This window comes from Chrysemys picta, chromosome 3 (assembly GCF_011386835.1).
Source record: "Chrysemys picta bellii isolate R12L10 chromosome 3, ASM1138683v2, whole genome shotgun sequence".
NCBI lineage: Eukaryota > Metazoa > Chordata > Testudines > Emydidae > Chrysemys > Chrysemys picta.
Window position 1 is genome coordinate 104,456,836 of NC_088793.1, and position 18,706 is coordinate 104,475,541.

The window sequence follows — 18,706 nt, forward strand, 5'->3', positions numbered from 1 at the left end:
TAAGAAAGAGGTTGGGTGTTATAATAAAGGGCCTTTTCAGCATGAGGTGAAGCCATGTTTGTTAGAGCAAGGGATCAGGGCTCAGAACACATGGGTTCTAGTCCCAGTTCTGCCACTGACTAACTTGTTCTAGGACACAAAGTAACTTTGCTTCTCTGCATCTCAGTTTCACCATCTGTAAAATGGGAATAATATTTATCCTTGGCTAGCACACTTCACTAGATGATCTCAGAGTGCTTTACAAAGGCCAGGTATCAAAATGATAAAAACAATTGCTGCTGGAATGGTTTCTCTGACCAGTGTGGATTAAGATCTTTTTTCATTTCCAACTGTTTGAGTCTGGAGAAGAAGTTTGGTCAATACTCATCTGAATCTGTTCACCCATTTTCTACTGAGAATGCTGCCTCTGTGGCTCTCCCTCACTGAACAGAGGATCACAATAATGAACTTGGAATGAAATCTGCGTCTCACACATATAATTGCAAAATACTGCAGGCCCATCAGAATTTAGTGTTCTAATACCTGCCATCAGATGGGATAGTGATCAAATGTATATCCTACATGTATGAGAAAGATTGGCAGTGGACCCATTCATGTACTGTAAGAATTCATTTTTGGTCTGCACTCAATTAAAAGGCCCGAGCTGCCTCTCCTGCTGATGTAAGTTGGGAGTGGCTCCACTGAAGTCAATTGGAGTTACACAGGTTAAAAAGAGTCAAACCTACCGTATCCAAAATTGTCTTTACAGTTAATTGAACGCTTTCTAGCTAGCTAAGATTAGGTGAGTTGTGTCTATGAAGACAGGGAAAGACATCGCTAGTGAAATTCACAAGCATATATCTGTACATACCACACCCTGATTGAAACCTAACATGTAGACATCTGAGCTTGTTAAGTCATACTTTGTTCCCCGAGTTTAACCATCGTGCTGTACTTTGGATTTGTCTTCTTTCATGTTTTGCTTCAGCATTTCACCTTGTGACTGTGTTTGGAATGGATGCATTTGAAGATGTCAGTCAATATCAAGTGAAAATAAAATACCCCTTTTGTAACAACCTACAAATCAGGAAAGATGCAATTTAAACTGATTTTTAAAGACATCTAACTTTGATGCTGCTTCAAGGAGCCTGACATTTCCAAAACTCCAGCGTAATGTCTTTCATCTCCGTACATATGCCGGGTTAAAGATTTAGTACATCCTTGCTAGCAAGCTTCAGTTTCTAAACAGTATGAATAAAGAAGTATATTACTGACTCTACACAAAGTACTGTCAAATGCCCAAAGCAAACAGACTGAAAGAACAGAGAAATGTTTTCTTTGCTAACCTTTTAGCTACAATATGATCTTAGGTATTGCTTGCAACTATGGGTCTGATAAACCGATTAAGTCAGTGTGAGAGTTTTCCCTCCAGTTCACCTTACTGAAAAACAATATATAAGTTCATATTAATACCAGGGAGACTTGGTGGCCAACAATTCCAAACTTGGAGCTAGGGTCCGATCCCACTGGTATTAGAGAAGCCTGGAAGTTCAGCAAGGGGTAAGCTTTCTGAAAGGCCTTTAAATATCAATAGAAGAGCAGAGAAACCAGTATATCATTTTGAACAGGGTCTTTTTTAAAGGAATTTCAGGAATGTGATTTTAAAAAGTGCCTGATCACAAACTGATTAAAAACATTAGTTTGTTTAAAACAAATCAAGTTGACCATATCTGTCTAATGTAAAGATTGCTGAATGACCTACCTCTTCCATTCACCATTACCCAGAGCACTGCCCTTCTCAGTCACAATCACATGCCTCCCTTTGATTACTACAGCTATTCCTGAGCTGGCACTGTAATATTTTATAAGTATTTGATGGGATTTGTCAGCTGGAAATGAGGAGTATCAGCCAGTACCATCGGACCATCCACCTCTCCACAGACCACCAGCATATGTTATGTGTAACAGGAGTGGTCAATGGACCACAATTTGAGAACGACAGCGCTAAACTACAGCTAGTTTAAAACAGCTGAAAGTTGAGCTGGGGTAGTCCTACCCATGACATAACATGGAGTCACATCACATGCTTTAGCACTGTCATTATCAGCAGTGATTGAATGGCTTGTTGCTCTTGCAGGACGCTCTGATGCATGGAGAGGTGCTGCAGAACCTGGGGATGCTATTGTTAACTCACCCAACGGACCCAGGCATTGTTGGTCACACTGCCTGTATCATCAAAAATCTGAGCCTTTGCAAAACCATACAGGTGAGTAGCAGTTTTTCTTCACTGAATTCCACACTGGAAGGCTGCACTTCCAGCTATGTCAGATAAGAGTTACTCACACCAAAGAATGGCTTTTAAAATCATAGGCAAAAAAAGTCTTACACTCTGGGCCTGCTCCTGTTCCCACTGAAGTTAGTGGCAAAATTCCCAGGAGTATACAAGTGGGCAGGATCTGATGCTGCGCATTAAAAGTTGTGTCTTTTATCTCTGTTTCCGTAGTTACACAGTATTAAATGTCGTGGGAAAAAAAGAAATATTTAACTTGTCATACAGGCCAGTGATAGAGTCTTACGGTTTTAATAGCTACATTTTTCATCTAGGGCAGTGATACTCAGACCTCAGTGGTTCAGGAGCCAAATCAGTGATCAACATTACCCAAAAGAGCCACAGTACAGTGAATTCATTGTTTCATTTACTATATAAAAGGAAGGATTTTATATACATATTTATACACACACACACAGGTCAGTCATTTTGCTGTGAGAATTATATAACATTATTCTCACAGCAAAATAACTGACCAAGTATTGTTTTGTCAACTTGAATTGGTTAATAACATAGTAGAAGCAGCCTGATTGCTTAATAATTAAATCACACAGTGTTTCAATATCTTGTACTGCAAAGAGCCGCAGGAGACACATTAAAGAGCCACTTGCGGCTCACGAGCCTCAGTCTGAGTATCACTGGTCTAGGGATATGTATAGCAGGGCGGTTTCAGGCACAGAGAGATTTAGTGACTTGCCAAAGTCACCCAGAAGATCTGAGGCTGAGTGAGAATTGAATCCTCATCTTCCAAATCCTAGTCCAGTGGATTAACCACAAGACAATCCTTCCTTTTTATAATGGATGTCTGTGGCTAAATATTTGTGGGGTCCAACATTTATCTGATTTCCCTGTGTTTGGATAATATAATTCCAGCATTCCATTCATCCACTGCCAGGTCAAAAAAGTACACAAACCCCAGGCAAAAGAAAACACAGCCTTGCAGGGGTGCTGGAACAATTTGTATAGTGCAGGTGCTGAGAGCTATTGAACCAAACTGTAAACCCTGTATATGATGGCATCCACTTCAAGCCAGCGTGTCCTCCCGCATCCCCAGCACCACTAGTTCTAACACCTATGGTGCCTCGTATCTCTCAACCGTTTCCCAAAGTCCTACTTTTTTCCTTCCAGAAACTTTCCTAAATCCTCCTTCCTGTCTAAAAAGCCTAAACAAAGCCAGACTTTGTAGTTCTCCTAGGCCGGTGATTGAGGAAATTCAGAAACAAAGCTAGCATAGGATGTCATGCTCTCTTCCTGGGGCTTTCAGTGCTTTGCAAAGCTTTTGCGCCACTCTTCTAATAACACTCATCCCTTCCCATGAGATGAAGGATGCTTCAATACATACAAGTTTAGAGTTACTCTGTATCTATTACTTTCAAGTAGGTAAGTATAATTTCTACTCTTCTGTACAGGAAAAGCCTGTAGGACCACATTCCAATAAGTCTTCTAATTACGCAGCATAAATTAACATATAGCAAATCCCATATGCTCCTTCAAATTCCACGGCTTCATGCTCATAAGCCAGGCTGTTTCTTGATAGCTAAAGAGACGAGCCACTGAAGATTAGAAGCATAGGTTTGGGATGTTGGCATCCATATGAGGAGAGATTTAAAAGCCTGAGATTAAAAAGAGGCTAGCTTTGATTATTCAAATGAAAAGAAGAGGTATATAAAGTAATGTGTTACTTATAACTGCCAAATTGCTTATAACCATCGGTACTGCCTGATGCATCTCCAGTTCTGATGAAATCCTCATCCATGCATTTATTTCCTCACCCCTTTACTATTGAGGCTCAGTTCTCTCGGGCCACCTTCCTACTTTTACAGGGAAATACAATCACATTATCCACACCCTCAAACAACTCCACTGGCTTCCCATTTGATCCAGTTCAATGTTTTTCTTGTTTTTGAAAGACCTCTCTGTGCCTGCTTTACTCTCTTTGTCCTTCCTTCAGTTGTGTTGCACTAGGTTCCTTTCTGTCTCTGCACATAATCTGATTAGTTCTGGTGCAAGAGCCTTCTCTGCAGCTCTGAACTTTGGACACATTTTCCTGCCTCACTGACTCATCTCATTTCAAACCTGGAAACCTACCTTTCCTTCCTTTTCTGCATCTTAACATCTCTTTCCTACTGCTTTCATTCTTCATTTAACTTTATAGAGTACAGCATGGGATACAGTTTATGAGACAAACACTGCAATATAAAATAAAGTTGTATTTTATTATAAATAGAGAAAACTAGTCTTGCATTCCTCTTTCCTGTCTTCCATAACACGAGAGCACACTCATTTAAATGGGAAGATACATGTGAAAGAAAGACTTTGATATAAACGTATGGAACTCACTGTTGCTGAACATTAGGATAAATATCTTAGCAAGATTAAAACAGATTAGAAATCTGAATGTCTAACAACAGCCTCTTCAGATACAGTATCTGACAAAAATTATAAGGTTTCACAAGCTTCATGGTTCAAGGCAGAAAACTGATCACAAGTTAGGGCCGAAAAGGGAATTTCCCCCAACCTCACATTATGAAAATCAGTTTCCTTCTAATGAACCCAGCCAGAACAGAGTCCAGTAGTTCATAATGTGTGCAACAAGCATTGAAGTTACAAATCACCAAAATCACAAATCACAGCCGTTCTAGGTAGTTGTGCTGTCACCTATAACAGACAAATATATGCCTCTGAACTGAAGCCCTGGAGGAAGAGTAAAGGAAGGTCCTCATTTTTAAAGTTTGTATGTTACAAGGAGATGTGTTTATATCATTTTGAGTCTAAGCATTTGTTATTTGATGAATAGGGGGCTCATTTAATTTTATAAAAGCTTTGCCGTTCACCTTAAAAAAATATTTACCATGTAGACTAAAGTGTTAGTCTTCTGCCCCAATGCACATGTAACCCCATTGACCTTAATAGTAGTGTATCAAGACCCCATTGTCCACCCCGAGGAATTGCCCCCAAACCAATTAAGGGTCTTTGTCACAAAAAACAAACAAAAACAAACAAACAAAAGCCCCCTTTATGCCAACAGGGTACACAAGTATTGTGGCTGAACTTGAATAGCAGCAGAGTCTTGATTAACCTGGTGCCCCTCACCCTATGGGCAACCAGGAAACAATTTATACAAAAAGTTATGTTCAATGGCTTAATATACATTTGCTTTGCCTAGGAATAACCCACTTTCCTGACAGCTGTAGAGAGCTTCCCCCCGAAAGCCTTTTCCTGCATTCTGGAGAAGATGTGTCTTTCTGCCCTTTTTATGAGTTCCTGATTAGGTGATAACTCTTGTTACAGACCTGGCTGAATCCCCTTTTAGTGCATGGTCACCAGTCTGTTGTAATGGAACCAACCTTTGGATCCCATCAGCTACCAAGCCAGCAGGGTTTGGGCACAGTTCAGACACTGTTTGTAGCGCTAGGTTGCTAAGGTACACTCCACAATGTAGACATGCTGTCACCCTTCCTTGAGAGGCGGGACTCCACAGTCCAACCGCTTTAGGTGCTGAAACCAGTGATGAGACTTCTCAGACTCCCCAGTCACTTACTCACGCCCCCTATAGTTCCACCTTGCCAAGGGCACCACAGTTTATAGTTTAACTTCCCAGGAACTACAGGGCAGAGTAAGGAACACAGGCTTTGCACAGGAGTCCCTAAAATCACAGTAACTTTTATCCTTGAAGCACACAGGAGTTACAGATCTTACGGAAAAACAACAAAAAGCCCATACACGCTCTCCCCTGAGTCTGTGCTCACACCTATTTGTGAGTCCTAGGCCAGCCAGTGTGTCAGCTGGGTAGGTCTCTCCCGTAGTCCTTCTGTTGTCTGGCAGTGGTCCGCCATGAGAGGGAGGGTACACTGGAGCTGGAGCAGATCCTGCCCTTCGATAAAATTTCTGTGTTCTCTATCATGTTACTAACTCATATGCTGTAAAGCTCCAGTCAGGCACTTACCAAAGTCCAAACTGGGAAAACTACACTGACATGCTCAAAATGTAGGTCACATGTTTCACAAGGATGGTTATGCTGTCAATTGGAGGTCATGTTATTACAGACATGTACAGACAGATACCAAACCATCACAACTCTCCCCGCTATCATTGTTTTACGTGCAGCGAGGAATCCAGATATTCTCTTGTTATCTTCTCACAGCTGAGAGAAGGAACTCCTGCCCATTCGCATGTCAGGAGCTCCACCCTGTAGGACCCACCAAATCTGACCAGGATCTGAAGGTTGAAATGATGGTTCCTCAAACCTCTTCCAGTGGTCTGAACCTATCCTTGTGGCCTAGCCATGCCAATGGGATTTTCTTCCAGTGAGAAAATTAGGGCAGAGGGTGGGTTTCATGGTCCTTGGGTTTAGAAGAACTTGTATCCAAGGAAGAACTTTTATTAAAAAGTTTCATAGGATGCTAGTGTTACTGTATATGCACTGAAGTCTGGTCCTAATGGCCCAAAACATCACAATAGCATTAGCATCCTATGGCACATTTACTAAATTTTTTCCTTGGATACACAGTTCTCTGCAACAGGGTGTCCTAAATCCTTCTAAGCCCCAAGGGCCATGACACCCTGGAGGTAGTTATCGCTGGCTGGATAAATGTGTTAATTTTTTTAAAAGCTTTTTTCCCCCCCACACTGCACCTTAAAGGAAGTAGATGCACAAAAGTATGTTTAAGCAATTCACAATGTGATATGACATTGCAAGGTTTGGCTGCATATGGAGAGCCATTATGTCACACCCCAGAGAAGTAACACACTCTTGCTGTTTGGCTCTGGTAAGACCACACCTAAAATATCTTGTATAGATCTGAGCATTTGAATGCCAGAAAGTTGTCAAAAATGTGGAGGTAATTATGAGAAAAACAAGCTTCTGTGTTGTATGGCATATGGTAATTCCATATATTGACTTTTTGGTTCACATCAAAACATCAGCACACGATGACCTTGCAATAAAAAACACATCCTGACACAATGACTCACAACATGAAGTTTTTTTGGCTCTATAAGTGATCTGAGGTCCTGTGCCCATCCCATAGACAGAGCTTGTGTAACAGCTCTGTCAAAATCAGGATGGCCCCAGAAAATCCAAGATGAGTGTCAAGCTTGACCTCTCTCCCACCAGCACAGTGCATCTTGTCTATTATGGGTAGGCAGGTGGCAATTGTTAGCACTGACCCATTTTATCCTCTGTATTCTACGAATTAGTTCATGTTTGTGAAGTCCTTGGAAGTTACAAAGCACTGTAAAAGAGCTAAATATCATCTCTTTCTCATCATAGGGAATCATTGAAAGTCCATGTGTGGAAGGACTCCTCCAGGCTATCCTGTCTACTGAAATTCAAGAAGAATCTCTTCATTACGTGACATGTTCTCTTGGTGAGCTGGCAACGCATGGTAAGGGAGCAATCACATAGCAAGCAGCCTAATCTCACAGCATGCACACATCTCTCATTATTGCTAAAAAGAGATGCGCACATGCACACACACAGTTTTTTGTGCATGTGCGCATCTTTTTGCTCCCAATAAAGTCAATGGGAGTTTTGCTATTAACTTCAGTGAGCGTAGACTAATCCCACTGGTGGGAGAACTGTTTGAATTCTTGTCTATTGAACTGTTTCAGCTTTTAAAAACTGCTCTGATCAAAATTCACTTTGTCTAATATTGCTAGTATAGCTGGCTTATGTGTTTTTAATTGTAATGATACTGTGATTCCACTGGTTGTGACCCTGATATATTTTTCCATTAATTTCAGATAATTAATTTTATAGCAGCAAAGACCCGTTAGCAAGAGGAAAAAGCTAAAAAGCAAAGTGACTTTGCTTTTGCTTTTTTAATGTTTGCATGTGGATTTTGTGTGGGTCAGAAGTTCCAGACGGACAGTCCTGGAGATGAAAACCCTTTACCCTCAGGAGGGCAGCGGTGGGTGCGAGAGGAGCAGTACACACTTTCCCACCCTGCCCCTCAATAGGCCACAACCATGACCCAGAACGACACCTTTGGGTTGGGAGGGTATTTCAGTCTCATGGCCATTCAGTGTTTCTGCCTCCCTGCTGTGACTACCAGCAAGGTTGCTGATTGGTGGCAGTTAGTTTTGTGAGGTGGACACTTATCCAGTGGTGACTGGGCAGGTTGAGACCACCATGCCAAATGGCTTTGTTTCACATAAAGCGGTATGTGTTCTGAACAGATGAATCACATTATAAAAATTATCAGCCTTTCTATAGGCCAAATTTTCACTGAATTCACAGCCTGAAGCTGTGGGTCCTAGGTCCCAGAAGTTGCTTTTCAAAAGTACTGCATTCATTCTGGTCCTCCAGCTGTGCAAAGGGCGTTGGGCTATCCTGTTTAGACAGTCTGGCTTTTGGCCTTCTGGTTGATGCATTTCTAAAGCCCTTGGGTTTTTTTACAGCTTACTCGCATGTCTTTATGTAGCCTTTTTGTTGCTTCCTGTCTCCCAGAAGGTGCCACATTACATTTGCTAGAATTGATGAATGAACCCCTGATAAAGCGCCTAGTGAGATTGGCTGGGCAACGGGAACATACAGAGCCATCATTTCAAGCTGCCTCCATTGTCCGACGCATGATATGTCATGGTAAATGTTATGCATAGAGTTTAATTACATTTCTGACACATTTATATTGTGTAAAGTGAAATGTCAACTGTGTCTTTTCAAAAAGGGTTTGGCCTTCCATCACTAAATAATCATTAACATTTTCATAGCACACTTCATCTGATGTCAAAATGCTTCACAAATACTGCTGAGCCTCAGAATACCTTGGTGAGCTAGATAAGTATTACTGCCCCCATTTTATAGAAGGGGAAACTTGAGCTCTGAAAGATTGATTTAGCTGTGGTCAAATAGTAAATCCATGGCACAGGCAGTAATAGAACTCAGGGTACTGATTCCTAGGCTCTACTCCATGGAGCCATACCAATTTACACCAGCAGAGGCTCTGGTGCCTAGTCTCCTGCTCTAACCACTACAACCAGCTACTAGTTGGTCTTGCACATTCTGCAGTGGTTATTCTGTGTGTCACTGTGAGAAACATGATCAAGGGCCTTGAAGCAAGATGAGCAAGAGGATGGGATGGTGTATGGCATTTCTCACCTTTTTGGGGGGAGCGGGGGGGACAAGGGGAGGGAGGAAGGAAATAATTTTGAACATATTCCAAACAGGAAATATCATCAGTCTTCTTTCTCCCTGCCCACCTACAAAGTACTCTAGTTCATATAATATGGTTGAGAGTAGGTAGCAGAGGAGTTACGTTACAAAGAAGTTACATCAGAAATTATTTGGCTCAAGAAGTTTAACTTAACTTAACTCCATCCACTGACCAACAGAGCCTTCTTGAGCCAACAAAATTACCTTAGTTCTGGAATAACGTAATTGGAACACTCAGGAAAGCAGACCTCTGAGCATTTATCCAGTAATCTCTGAATTACAGTGAGGGATAATGAAAAGAGCATTGCATTATCTGCAGAGAATAGATACCTGTGTGCCCAATATACGTGCCCCATAAAATTTAGATCTTTTCAACTTGCAAAATAGGATTTATATATATATATTGGGCACACAGGTATCTAAACAGAAATGGAGCAAGAATATTCAATCTTATTCGACACCTCTCTCCAATGAAAGGAGTAGTTAAATTCCAAATTCTCTCCCACTCTGACCTGACAGATATTAGAGTCTAGAATGAAAGGTTCTAGCAAGGGAAAAAATTCAAACCTACTTCAATCCCCACATCAAACATCTTACACTAAAGAAGAATCTTATCCAGAGAAATAAATGCTGCCTGCAAGCACTAACCATGCACAGAGCTTTTGAAATATTTACAGACTAGGTGAGAGAGTGTGAAAGGCTGATCAATAGTTTGAGAAGTCCATAAATAGCATGTACACTCTACAAATACCGTACATCAGGCTCCCAGTGCAGCAGCCCGGTCAATAGAAACCTTGCATACAATTTAACTGCAATATCATTGACACTAATGGGTTTATGACATGTGGAGACTCTTTTATTGTCCATTACAATTGGAACGCCGCATGTAGTTGGGTAGGGGAGAGGAAATAGCTGAGTCAACACACATTTTGAAATAGCATCAAATTCCTCATTTGATTTAAAATGTTGCCTTATGAAACCCGTAACAAATAAGTGCTCACTTTAAATTGTTTCTGCCTCTCTCACCCTACCCCCATTGATGTAGATAAAGTGATGTCTCTGCTGAAATGCCACCTGGAGGAAGTCCAGCGCTACCTCATGAATTTTCTCAGCCACCAAGAGATTCGCTTTCAGCAGCTGGGTATTTCTACGCTGGGAAAATTACTGGAAGGTATGTCCCTTGATTCATCAGTTCTCACTACCAGTACCGTAGACTGCTCAATCCTAACTGCTCATCCAGGCTTTGAAGGATTAGATTTTTATCAGTAAATGTCGATTTTGCTGTGCACACACAAACCGATGAAAAAAATTAGAGATAATAATCAAAATTTACAGATAGACAAAGAAAAAAAATGCTGTTTGAGAAATTATTGGAGTTTGATTTAAGGAAATTTACTTTGTATATTTTGACGTGATATTGACAATGTGTGTTTTAACGGTTATAAAGTTTTAATGTTTTGAATCAATGGTGACTGTCATTAAATAATAACTGTCCGACCTTCCCCCATCATTTTCTGCAACTGTGAAAATTTAAATCAATAAAAATAGAAGGTTTAAACCCCAGAATTTTGCACAACTCAAACTATAAATCAATAATGTAAAAAAGTTAAAAATAAACATTGATATTATCTGTCAAAATTACCAAAAAATAAAAATTGAATTCTGCCAAGTCCACTGACATCAATGCAATACATTCACTGCCTGGTAACAAAGCTTCACATACAGTAAATGTACCTGACAGTGCTACTCCCTACTGGGGATTAGCTCTATTCACCGAATCAAGGAGAGAGAGAGAGAGAGAGAGAGAGAAGACTCAGGGGTAGCAATTACCTTGGCTCTTAAGACACACTTACCAAAATGATTTTTCTAAAATAAAGGCAAACTGGTGCCATTTTACTTTCTGAAAAAGGAACAGGCTTTATTGGGAAAGTATAGCCTGTCAATGGGACATAGGAGCTCTGTGCATGGCTATTTGTCCAAATGGAACCGGACTAGCTCTTTGTCTTAGAAAAATGTCAAAATATACAAAGAACACAGCCAATAACCTCCTGGTTAGTGCTTGTTCATTACATTTTCACTCATTAACAGTAAATTATTATCCTTAGCACAAGAGAGGAGAGAATGAATAATGGTCTGTCTTTACCACCATTTTGCTGCTTTATTTATGGACATTTTTCCAGGCTGATGGGCCTAAAATATAACTTGGCTTAGCAACAAGCCTTTCTCCACGTCTACCCAATTATGCAAAACGAGGATTGCAATATGCAGAAAATTCAAACTACTTAGCATGTAGACTGCTGAAAGGTACCACTGTTCTGTTCTCAAATGTCTGACCAGGAATGCCTACCAAACCAACTTAAAACTAGTAGGTCTCATATTTTAGGACTACTAGTTTTGATTGAGCCTCTTAACATTTTTCATAGTATTTTGGGGGGATGGGGAAGTAGAAAGAAAGTGAAAGACTTGCTTCCAAAATAGTAAGAAACAAAAGAAAATAGGAACTGTCAGCCAGTTCAGCGACTGAGTTGTTTCCTCCGTCGTTATGTGGGAGACTCTATTCAACGCTGGACTCAGCCATCTGAGCACTGAGCATCTGGATCACCAGAAAGTAGCACACAAACCTTCCCACAAAGGTGAGGAGCTGACGATAGAGTCACCATTCTCCCTTGTGTGGTAAGGAAATATTGTTTACATAGTATAGACTTTACGGGAAACTATAGCGCATTTGTATCATGAATAATGAGTCAACTGAGTACTTTTCTATCTAGCGTGCAAACAAAAAATCTAATTTCTAAAGAAATTTAAAGGGAAGAATGTGTTTGTGGATAGAGCACTTGAGTTATGTGGGCTGGACAATCATACCCTGGTTTTCCTCTGTTCTCAGATCCAGAATTTTCATCTGCATTCAGCCAAAGTCAATTGATGGAGTATCTTGAGCAAGTCCGTCAACAGACAGAAGAAACTCAGGAGCTCCTTAAAATGGCTACCAGCCATAAAGGCAGTTAACATTTTATTTACTCACCTCATGAAATGCTATTCCAGCCTGCAGCCTGATCCCTCAGAAAGGGTAACTTTTTTTTTTTTTTAATTACTTCTCATAGCCAATATTTTCCTACCACTTGCAGTTCCACCCAACACATAATGACCCATTGGAATCACATACTTTATAGGGCCTTAATGTTTTGATAACGGAGTACGGTCTAGAAAAAGGTGTGAAAAAACATGTCAACTTACTCTATTAAAATGTTTAATGGCTACAGCTATATTCCTGCCATGTACATGGCTGATAAAATACATGCAAAGTTTAGCCAATATTGGGTATCTTTTTGAACACACAGTAAGCACTGTGTGTGTGTGAGGTTTTATTTATGTAAAAAACAGGTTTTATTAAACACACATTCTTCCCAACACATTTGTATATGCAAACTATGCTGTGCTCTTTGATATTAACAATATTCTATTACCAGTCAGTGTCTGTGTTCATTATTTCATAGTACCCATATCACTAAAGTGCCTGGAGCTACCTAACTAAAGAGAAAGAGAACTGGAGTTAGAATATGGAAGATGTAAAGGGCAACACATTCACTAGTGAAGAACAGTGAACTCAGAGGAAGAAAATGATAGTAATTAGTAATAAATAGAGTAATGAACTCACTGGGGTTGGGTGTCATCCAAACTACCACACTTTCATACTACAATGTCAGGATAAGGGGCCTTAGGGTAAATAACAATCATGCCCATTGTATGGATTATGTTTGAAATATAGCAATTAACATGGACATATTGTCTCCCCTTCCTAAAAAAAACAACAACCCCAAACAAACAAATATAACCCCCACCTTGTAGCCTGTCTAGGGTTACCATATTTCAACAATCAAAAAAGAGGACGGGAGGAGCCCCGCCCTAGCCCCGCCCCTGTCCTAGCCCCGCCCCCATCCTGTCCTAGCCCCGCCCCTGCCCCTTCCACTCCCTCCCACTTCCTGCCCCCTCAGAACCCCCAACCCTCCCCCCCACTCCTTGTCCCCTGACTGCCCCCCAGGACTCCACCCCCTCCCTAACTCTTGTCCCCTGACTGCCCCCTCCTGAGACCTTCCCCACATCCTAACTGGCGCCCTAGGACCCTACCCCCTACCTGTCCCCTGACTGCCCCAACCCTTATCCACACCCCCACCCCCTGACAGCCCCCCCCAGAACTCCTGACCCATCTAAACCCCTCTGCTCCCTGTCCCCTGACTGCCCCCTCCTGGGACCCCTGCTCCTAACTGCCCTCCAGAACCCCACCCCCTACCTAAGCCTCCCTGCTCCTTATCCCCTAACTGCCCCTTCCTAAGACCCCCCCAACTGCCCCCCAGGACCCTACCTCCTACCTGTACCCTGACTGCCCAAAACCTTATCCACTCTCCCCCAGAAAGTCTGCCCCGAACTCCCGGACCCCCCCCCCCCCGCTCCTTGTCCCCTGACTGCCCCCTCCTGGGACCCCTGCTCCTAACTGCCCCCCAGAACCCCACCCCCTACCTAAGCCTCCCTGTTCCTTGTCCCCTAACTGCCCCCTCCTGAGACCCCCCCACCTGTACCCTGACTGCCCAAAACCTTACACCCCCAACCCCCAGACAGCCCCACCCAGAACTCCCAAACACCCCCCCCCGCTCCTTGTCCCCTAACTGTCCCCTGAGACCCCCCCCACCTGTACCCTGACTACCCAAAACCTTACACCCCCAACCCCCAGACAGCCCCCCCCCGAACTCCCTGACCCATCCAACCCTCCCCCCTGCTCCCTGTCTCTTGATTACCCCCCCCCGAACCTCCCTGCCACTTCTCTGGCCCCCGGCCCCCTTACTGTGCTGCAGTAAACACAGCGGGGGGGGGGGGGGGGGGGGGGGGGGGGGGGGAAGCATGCTCTGAGCTCCAGGCGAACGGCCCGCGATCTGTGAGTGCAGGGCAGGGGGGGAGTGGTGTCAAGTTTCAGGAGGGAGGAGCGGGGAAGTGCAGCTCTGGCTCTGGCTTTTGGAGCACCGGCTGCTCTGTAAGCCGCGCGCACGCTCTGCATGGGGGGGGGGGGGAAGAGGGGAAGTCCGGACATTGACAAATTCCCCCCGGACGCTATTTTTAACCTGAAAAAGCCGGACATGTCCAGGGGAATCCAGACGAATGGTAACCCTAAGCCTGTCTAAACAGAGCTTTTTCAGGAAAAAGCAACATGCACGAACTAGTCTATTTAATGCACCAAAGGAGCACCAAAGGCATTGCTGTATTTGTGTGTGAGTGTTAATTTTTTTTAAAGAATGGAACCTGGAGAGCTTATAAAAAACCGTTGGAGATCTATGACAGAATTCAAGTTGTTTTGTGTTAGTTAACTACTATGATTTAAGGCTAAATTTTGCCTTCATGTAACTGTATATAAATCCCACACAAGTCTTTTGGGTTGCAGCTGAATACCTGAAGACTGAATTTGGACCTGAGTGGTTAAGTAAAGTCTGGAGTTTTACAAATATGTCTATGCTTAAGCATGTCATAAAATTAAATCAGCCGAGCATTTACTAGACAAACTGAAATATATAGAAAGTTGGTATCAGGTGGTTTATAATCAGTGTTACATTTAGTGGTGAGTGTAACTGAATCACTGCTCATTTTTATGGCATTATACTGGCATAATATATTTGTTAAATCCAATAGAATGGCCAGACCTCATGCTATTTTGTTAAGGATGGTTCAGTTGGACTATGCAACTTTCATCTTGCAATCAAAGAACATGCACAAGAAGTCAATTTTCTATGGCATGCTTTGGGTAACAAAACCACAATTCCAAAATTGTCATTCCAACATTTTGAAAGTTCTTAATTGAAGTATAATTTTGGAGAAAACACCCTCTCCCTATAGGCTTTGAGGCTGCATTTATAAATTTCACAACAAATGCCATTTGATGTAATCTTTAGGACTGTAGTATATCCAGCACCTGTTTGGACCACCTCTCAGCAGGTATGCACACCCAGAGATTTAAAAAAGACTAAATGGTACCAGTGCTTTTTAAGCTGTGGGAATAACTATACTGGATGGAGGGATGTAAGAGTTCTGTGCACTGTTCTGCTGAACATCTGCTCCCACATGTGTTCAGGGAAGTTTCTTACCATAAATGCTGAAAGGTTTCTCCTTCGTTTGGGATTTGCAGAGCAGTGATCCAAATACAAATCTGGTACACTGGGGTGTACTATTCCTTTGGGAAAAGCGATCTGTGAATTCTGTGAGTATCCAGTGGAAAAGGGGTGGGATACTCCAGGGAGCTGCTCCGGGCTTGGAGTGTGCCTATCACTAAGCTGCAGAGGGACACCACAGTCTGCATAGGCTAAGAGGGGAGGGCTTGTGTTGCCAGTGGCTGGTGGAGTTGGGGAACTGACCCCTAGCAGGCACAGACAAGGCTTCCTCATAATACAGGCAGGTGGTAGAGAGGAGCCTTACAGCTCTGGTTACCCCTGGGAAGCATCACATGAGCTGCCATTGCCCTTACATGAATTCCCATGCATGACAACTCAGGTTGAAAATTTTGCTGAGAAAGCTGACTGTATTGACATTCTTGGAAGATGAATAGCTTGAAAAAGAATATACTTGAACCACGGCTTCCTACAGAAAAGAGGATTTTTCATGCAATCCTATTTGTTTGTATAAGAGAAAGCAACAAAGTTATTCATCTTTTTTATGGTTAGTACTAGCTAAAGTGTGGACAAACCATTCTCCCATGGCTGGTGACTTCCTCTTAACTTTAGGATGTGGTCTGGACCAAATTCAAACAATCATTATTGTTCCTTTAGCTAGCAAAACTAAAGGTGCAAATGAAGCATTGCCAGGCATGAATCCCTGTGGTGAATACCACTGGTGGAAGGGCCTTTCTGACAGGTGTAGACCCAGCTTTGCAGGAGCACCTGGCACAGGTGATACATTGGGGGTGTTCTGCAGTGACCTGGGGTGGGAGTAGGGCATGCCTGGTGCAGTCCCTGTTCCCTGGCAATTCTCCACTGCCACATGGCTCATGGAGAATATGGCAGTGGGGGTATGGCTTAAAGCACCTCAGAATGCTGGCCTAACTTGTACCAGGAGCTGAACCAGATCCAGAAGCCCCCATAAGTAGGGGAAGTACAAGCTACCTCCCTTCAGTCTCTCTGATGACTCTAGCACCAATGCTGGGATGAGTTGCCCCACCTATCTTATGACTTCTGCCTTGTGACCATTACTACAGCCTTAGTATTTCAAACTCCACTCCTCACCATGCCTTCAACCACCACCCGTCCATTAAACTCTCTCTGGAACGCTCCTACACTAGCATCAACTTCTTGGACACCACAATCAGCTTCAACAATGAAACCCTCCAGACAGCTATATACAAGAAACCCACGGTTCACCATGCCTGCCCTCACGGATCCAGTAACCACCCCAAACACACCAAGAAATCGGTTATTTACAGCCAGGCACTCAGATACCACAGAATATGCTCTGAGGAGAAAGTCCAGGATATATACCTTAACACCACTTTCACCAAACAGGGACACTCCACCAGAGAAGTAGATCGCATCATGGAATGGGCCACCCCAATACACCAAGAGAACCTACTTCAATACAGAAATAAACCCTTTTCTGACTGCACACCCCTAGTTGTTGCTTAGCGCATGGGAATCCATAGAGGGTATCATCAAACTCCATCTTCTGGCCTTCAAACAATCCCCAACCTCTCCAAACTCATCATCAGAAGTAAGCTCCCCATAGACCAAGATACAGCAATTCAAAGCAGCACCAGACCCTGCCAGAACAACAGATGCAAAACCTGCAGACATGTCTCCACTGCTACTATGATTAACACTCCCCACAACACACCTTTCAAGATCTATGGGCCCAAAGACATGCCTATCACAACATGTGGTGTACCTCATGCAGTGCACTAAATGCCCCAATAACAACTACATGGGTGAAACCAGACAATCACGATGCTCTCAAATGAACTCACGCAGGAAAATGATAAAAGACAAAAACACCCTATCACCCATGGGGCAACATTTTTCACAAAGCAATCACTCTATACCTGACCAATCAGTCCTCATCCTCAAAGGAAAACTGCACAACACTTTTTCAAAAGATGAGCCTGAGACCTTAAATTCATAACTTTGCTAGATACTAAAAACCATGGACTGAATAGAAACGCTGTTGTAATAAGCCATAAATCCAATCTATAACCCACTAACAACCCTCCCCTTCCTTTCCTCCCTATTACTAGAGGAGTGTTAATGGTCCATTTTACCTTGAATGGTCCCTTGAAATGTATTTGAACTATTTATGCTAAACAATCTGTTCCACCTTGTATTTAGCTGTGACACTAAGTACGTTTACCAGACCTGAAGAAGAGCTCTGCTTAAGCTGGAAAGTTTGTGTCTCTCACCAACAGAAGTTGGTCCAATAAAAGATATTCCCTCACCCACCTTCTCTCTCCAATATCCTGGGAGCAACATGGCTACAACAACACTGCACATGGTCAAATCGACATTTATCAACATTTATCGACAAACTCTAATCCTTCCAAGCCTAAATACAGTTCACTTTGCAAACTTGTGATACAATTAGAATCTGTTCTTTTATCTGTTTTTCATAGAATCACAGAAATGTAGGGCTGGAAGCAACCTCGAGGGGTCATCTAGTCCAGCCTCCCATGCTGAGTCAGGACCAAGTATATCTAGACCATTCCTGACAGGTGTTTGTCTAACCTGTTCTTAAAAAAAACCTCTGATGAGAGATTCCACAGCCTCCCTTGGAAGCCTAAACCAGTATTTTTCTATTTTATTGGGAATTTTACCTAACTGGAAACATTGTTTAAGACTTTGGCAAGAAGTAAAATAGGGCATTTCCTGTTAGAAATGAGATGAAAAAGTGAAGAGAAAAGAATGTAAGAAACTGAAACTTGATGACTAAACCTGCATTTGTGATGCAGTGCTTAATGTCATGGACAAATTTGCTACAGAGCACTTGATTGTGGCACTATGAACAACTGATTGAGGCAATGAGATGAATATTTTCAATTCCCAACTATATGAAAATGTATGACTTCCCACCTCATAATGCTTGTTATTATTGTAATGTAAGTAAGACTTTTACAACTCCTAATTCTACCATCCTGGAATAGTCAAACAGCCCCTGACTGTGCAGATGGTTAAAACTGTTACAGTAACTGTCTACAAAGCTGACACCATTATATCCCATGCCCACCT

The 18,706-nt window shown here is 42.5% G+C and overlaps 1 protein-coding gene across 2 annotated transcripts in view; it reads left to right on the forward strand.

Moving 5' to 3' along the window:
• The window catches only part of LOC101934166 (uncharacterized), a 65,768-nt gene extending 52,838 nt beyond the window's left edge, over positions 1-12,930 (forward strand). For both annotated transcript variants that reach the window (XM_065588720.1, XM_065588719.1), the window contains exons 10-14: positions 2,117-2,245; positions 7,581-7,695; positions 8,760-8,894; positions 10,510-10,635; positions 12,349-12,930. In XM_065588720.1, the coding sequence (XP_065444792.1) occupies positions 2,117-2,245; positions 7,581-7,695; positions 8,760-8,894; positions 10,510-10,635; positions 12,349-12,470 (627 nt within the window). In that variant the 3' untranslated portion in view covers positions 12,471-12,930. The remainder of the gene's footprint in view (positions 1-2,116; positions 2,246-7,580; positions 7,696-8,759; positions 8,895-10,509; positions 10,636-12,348) is intronic.
• Positions 12,931-18,706: the final 5,776 nt, after the last annotated feature.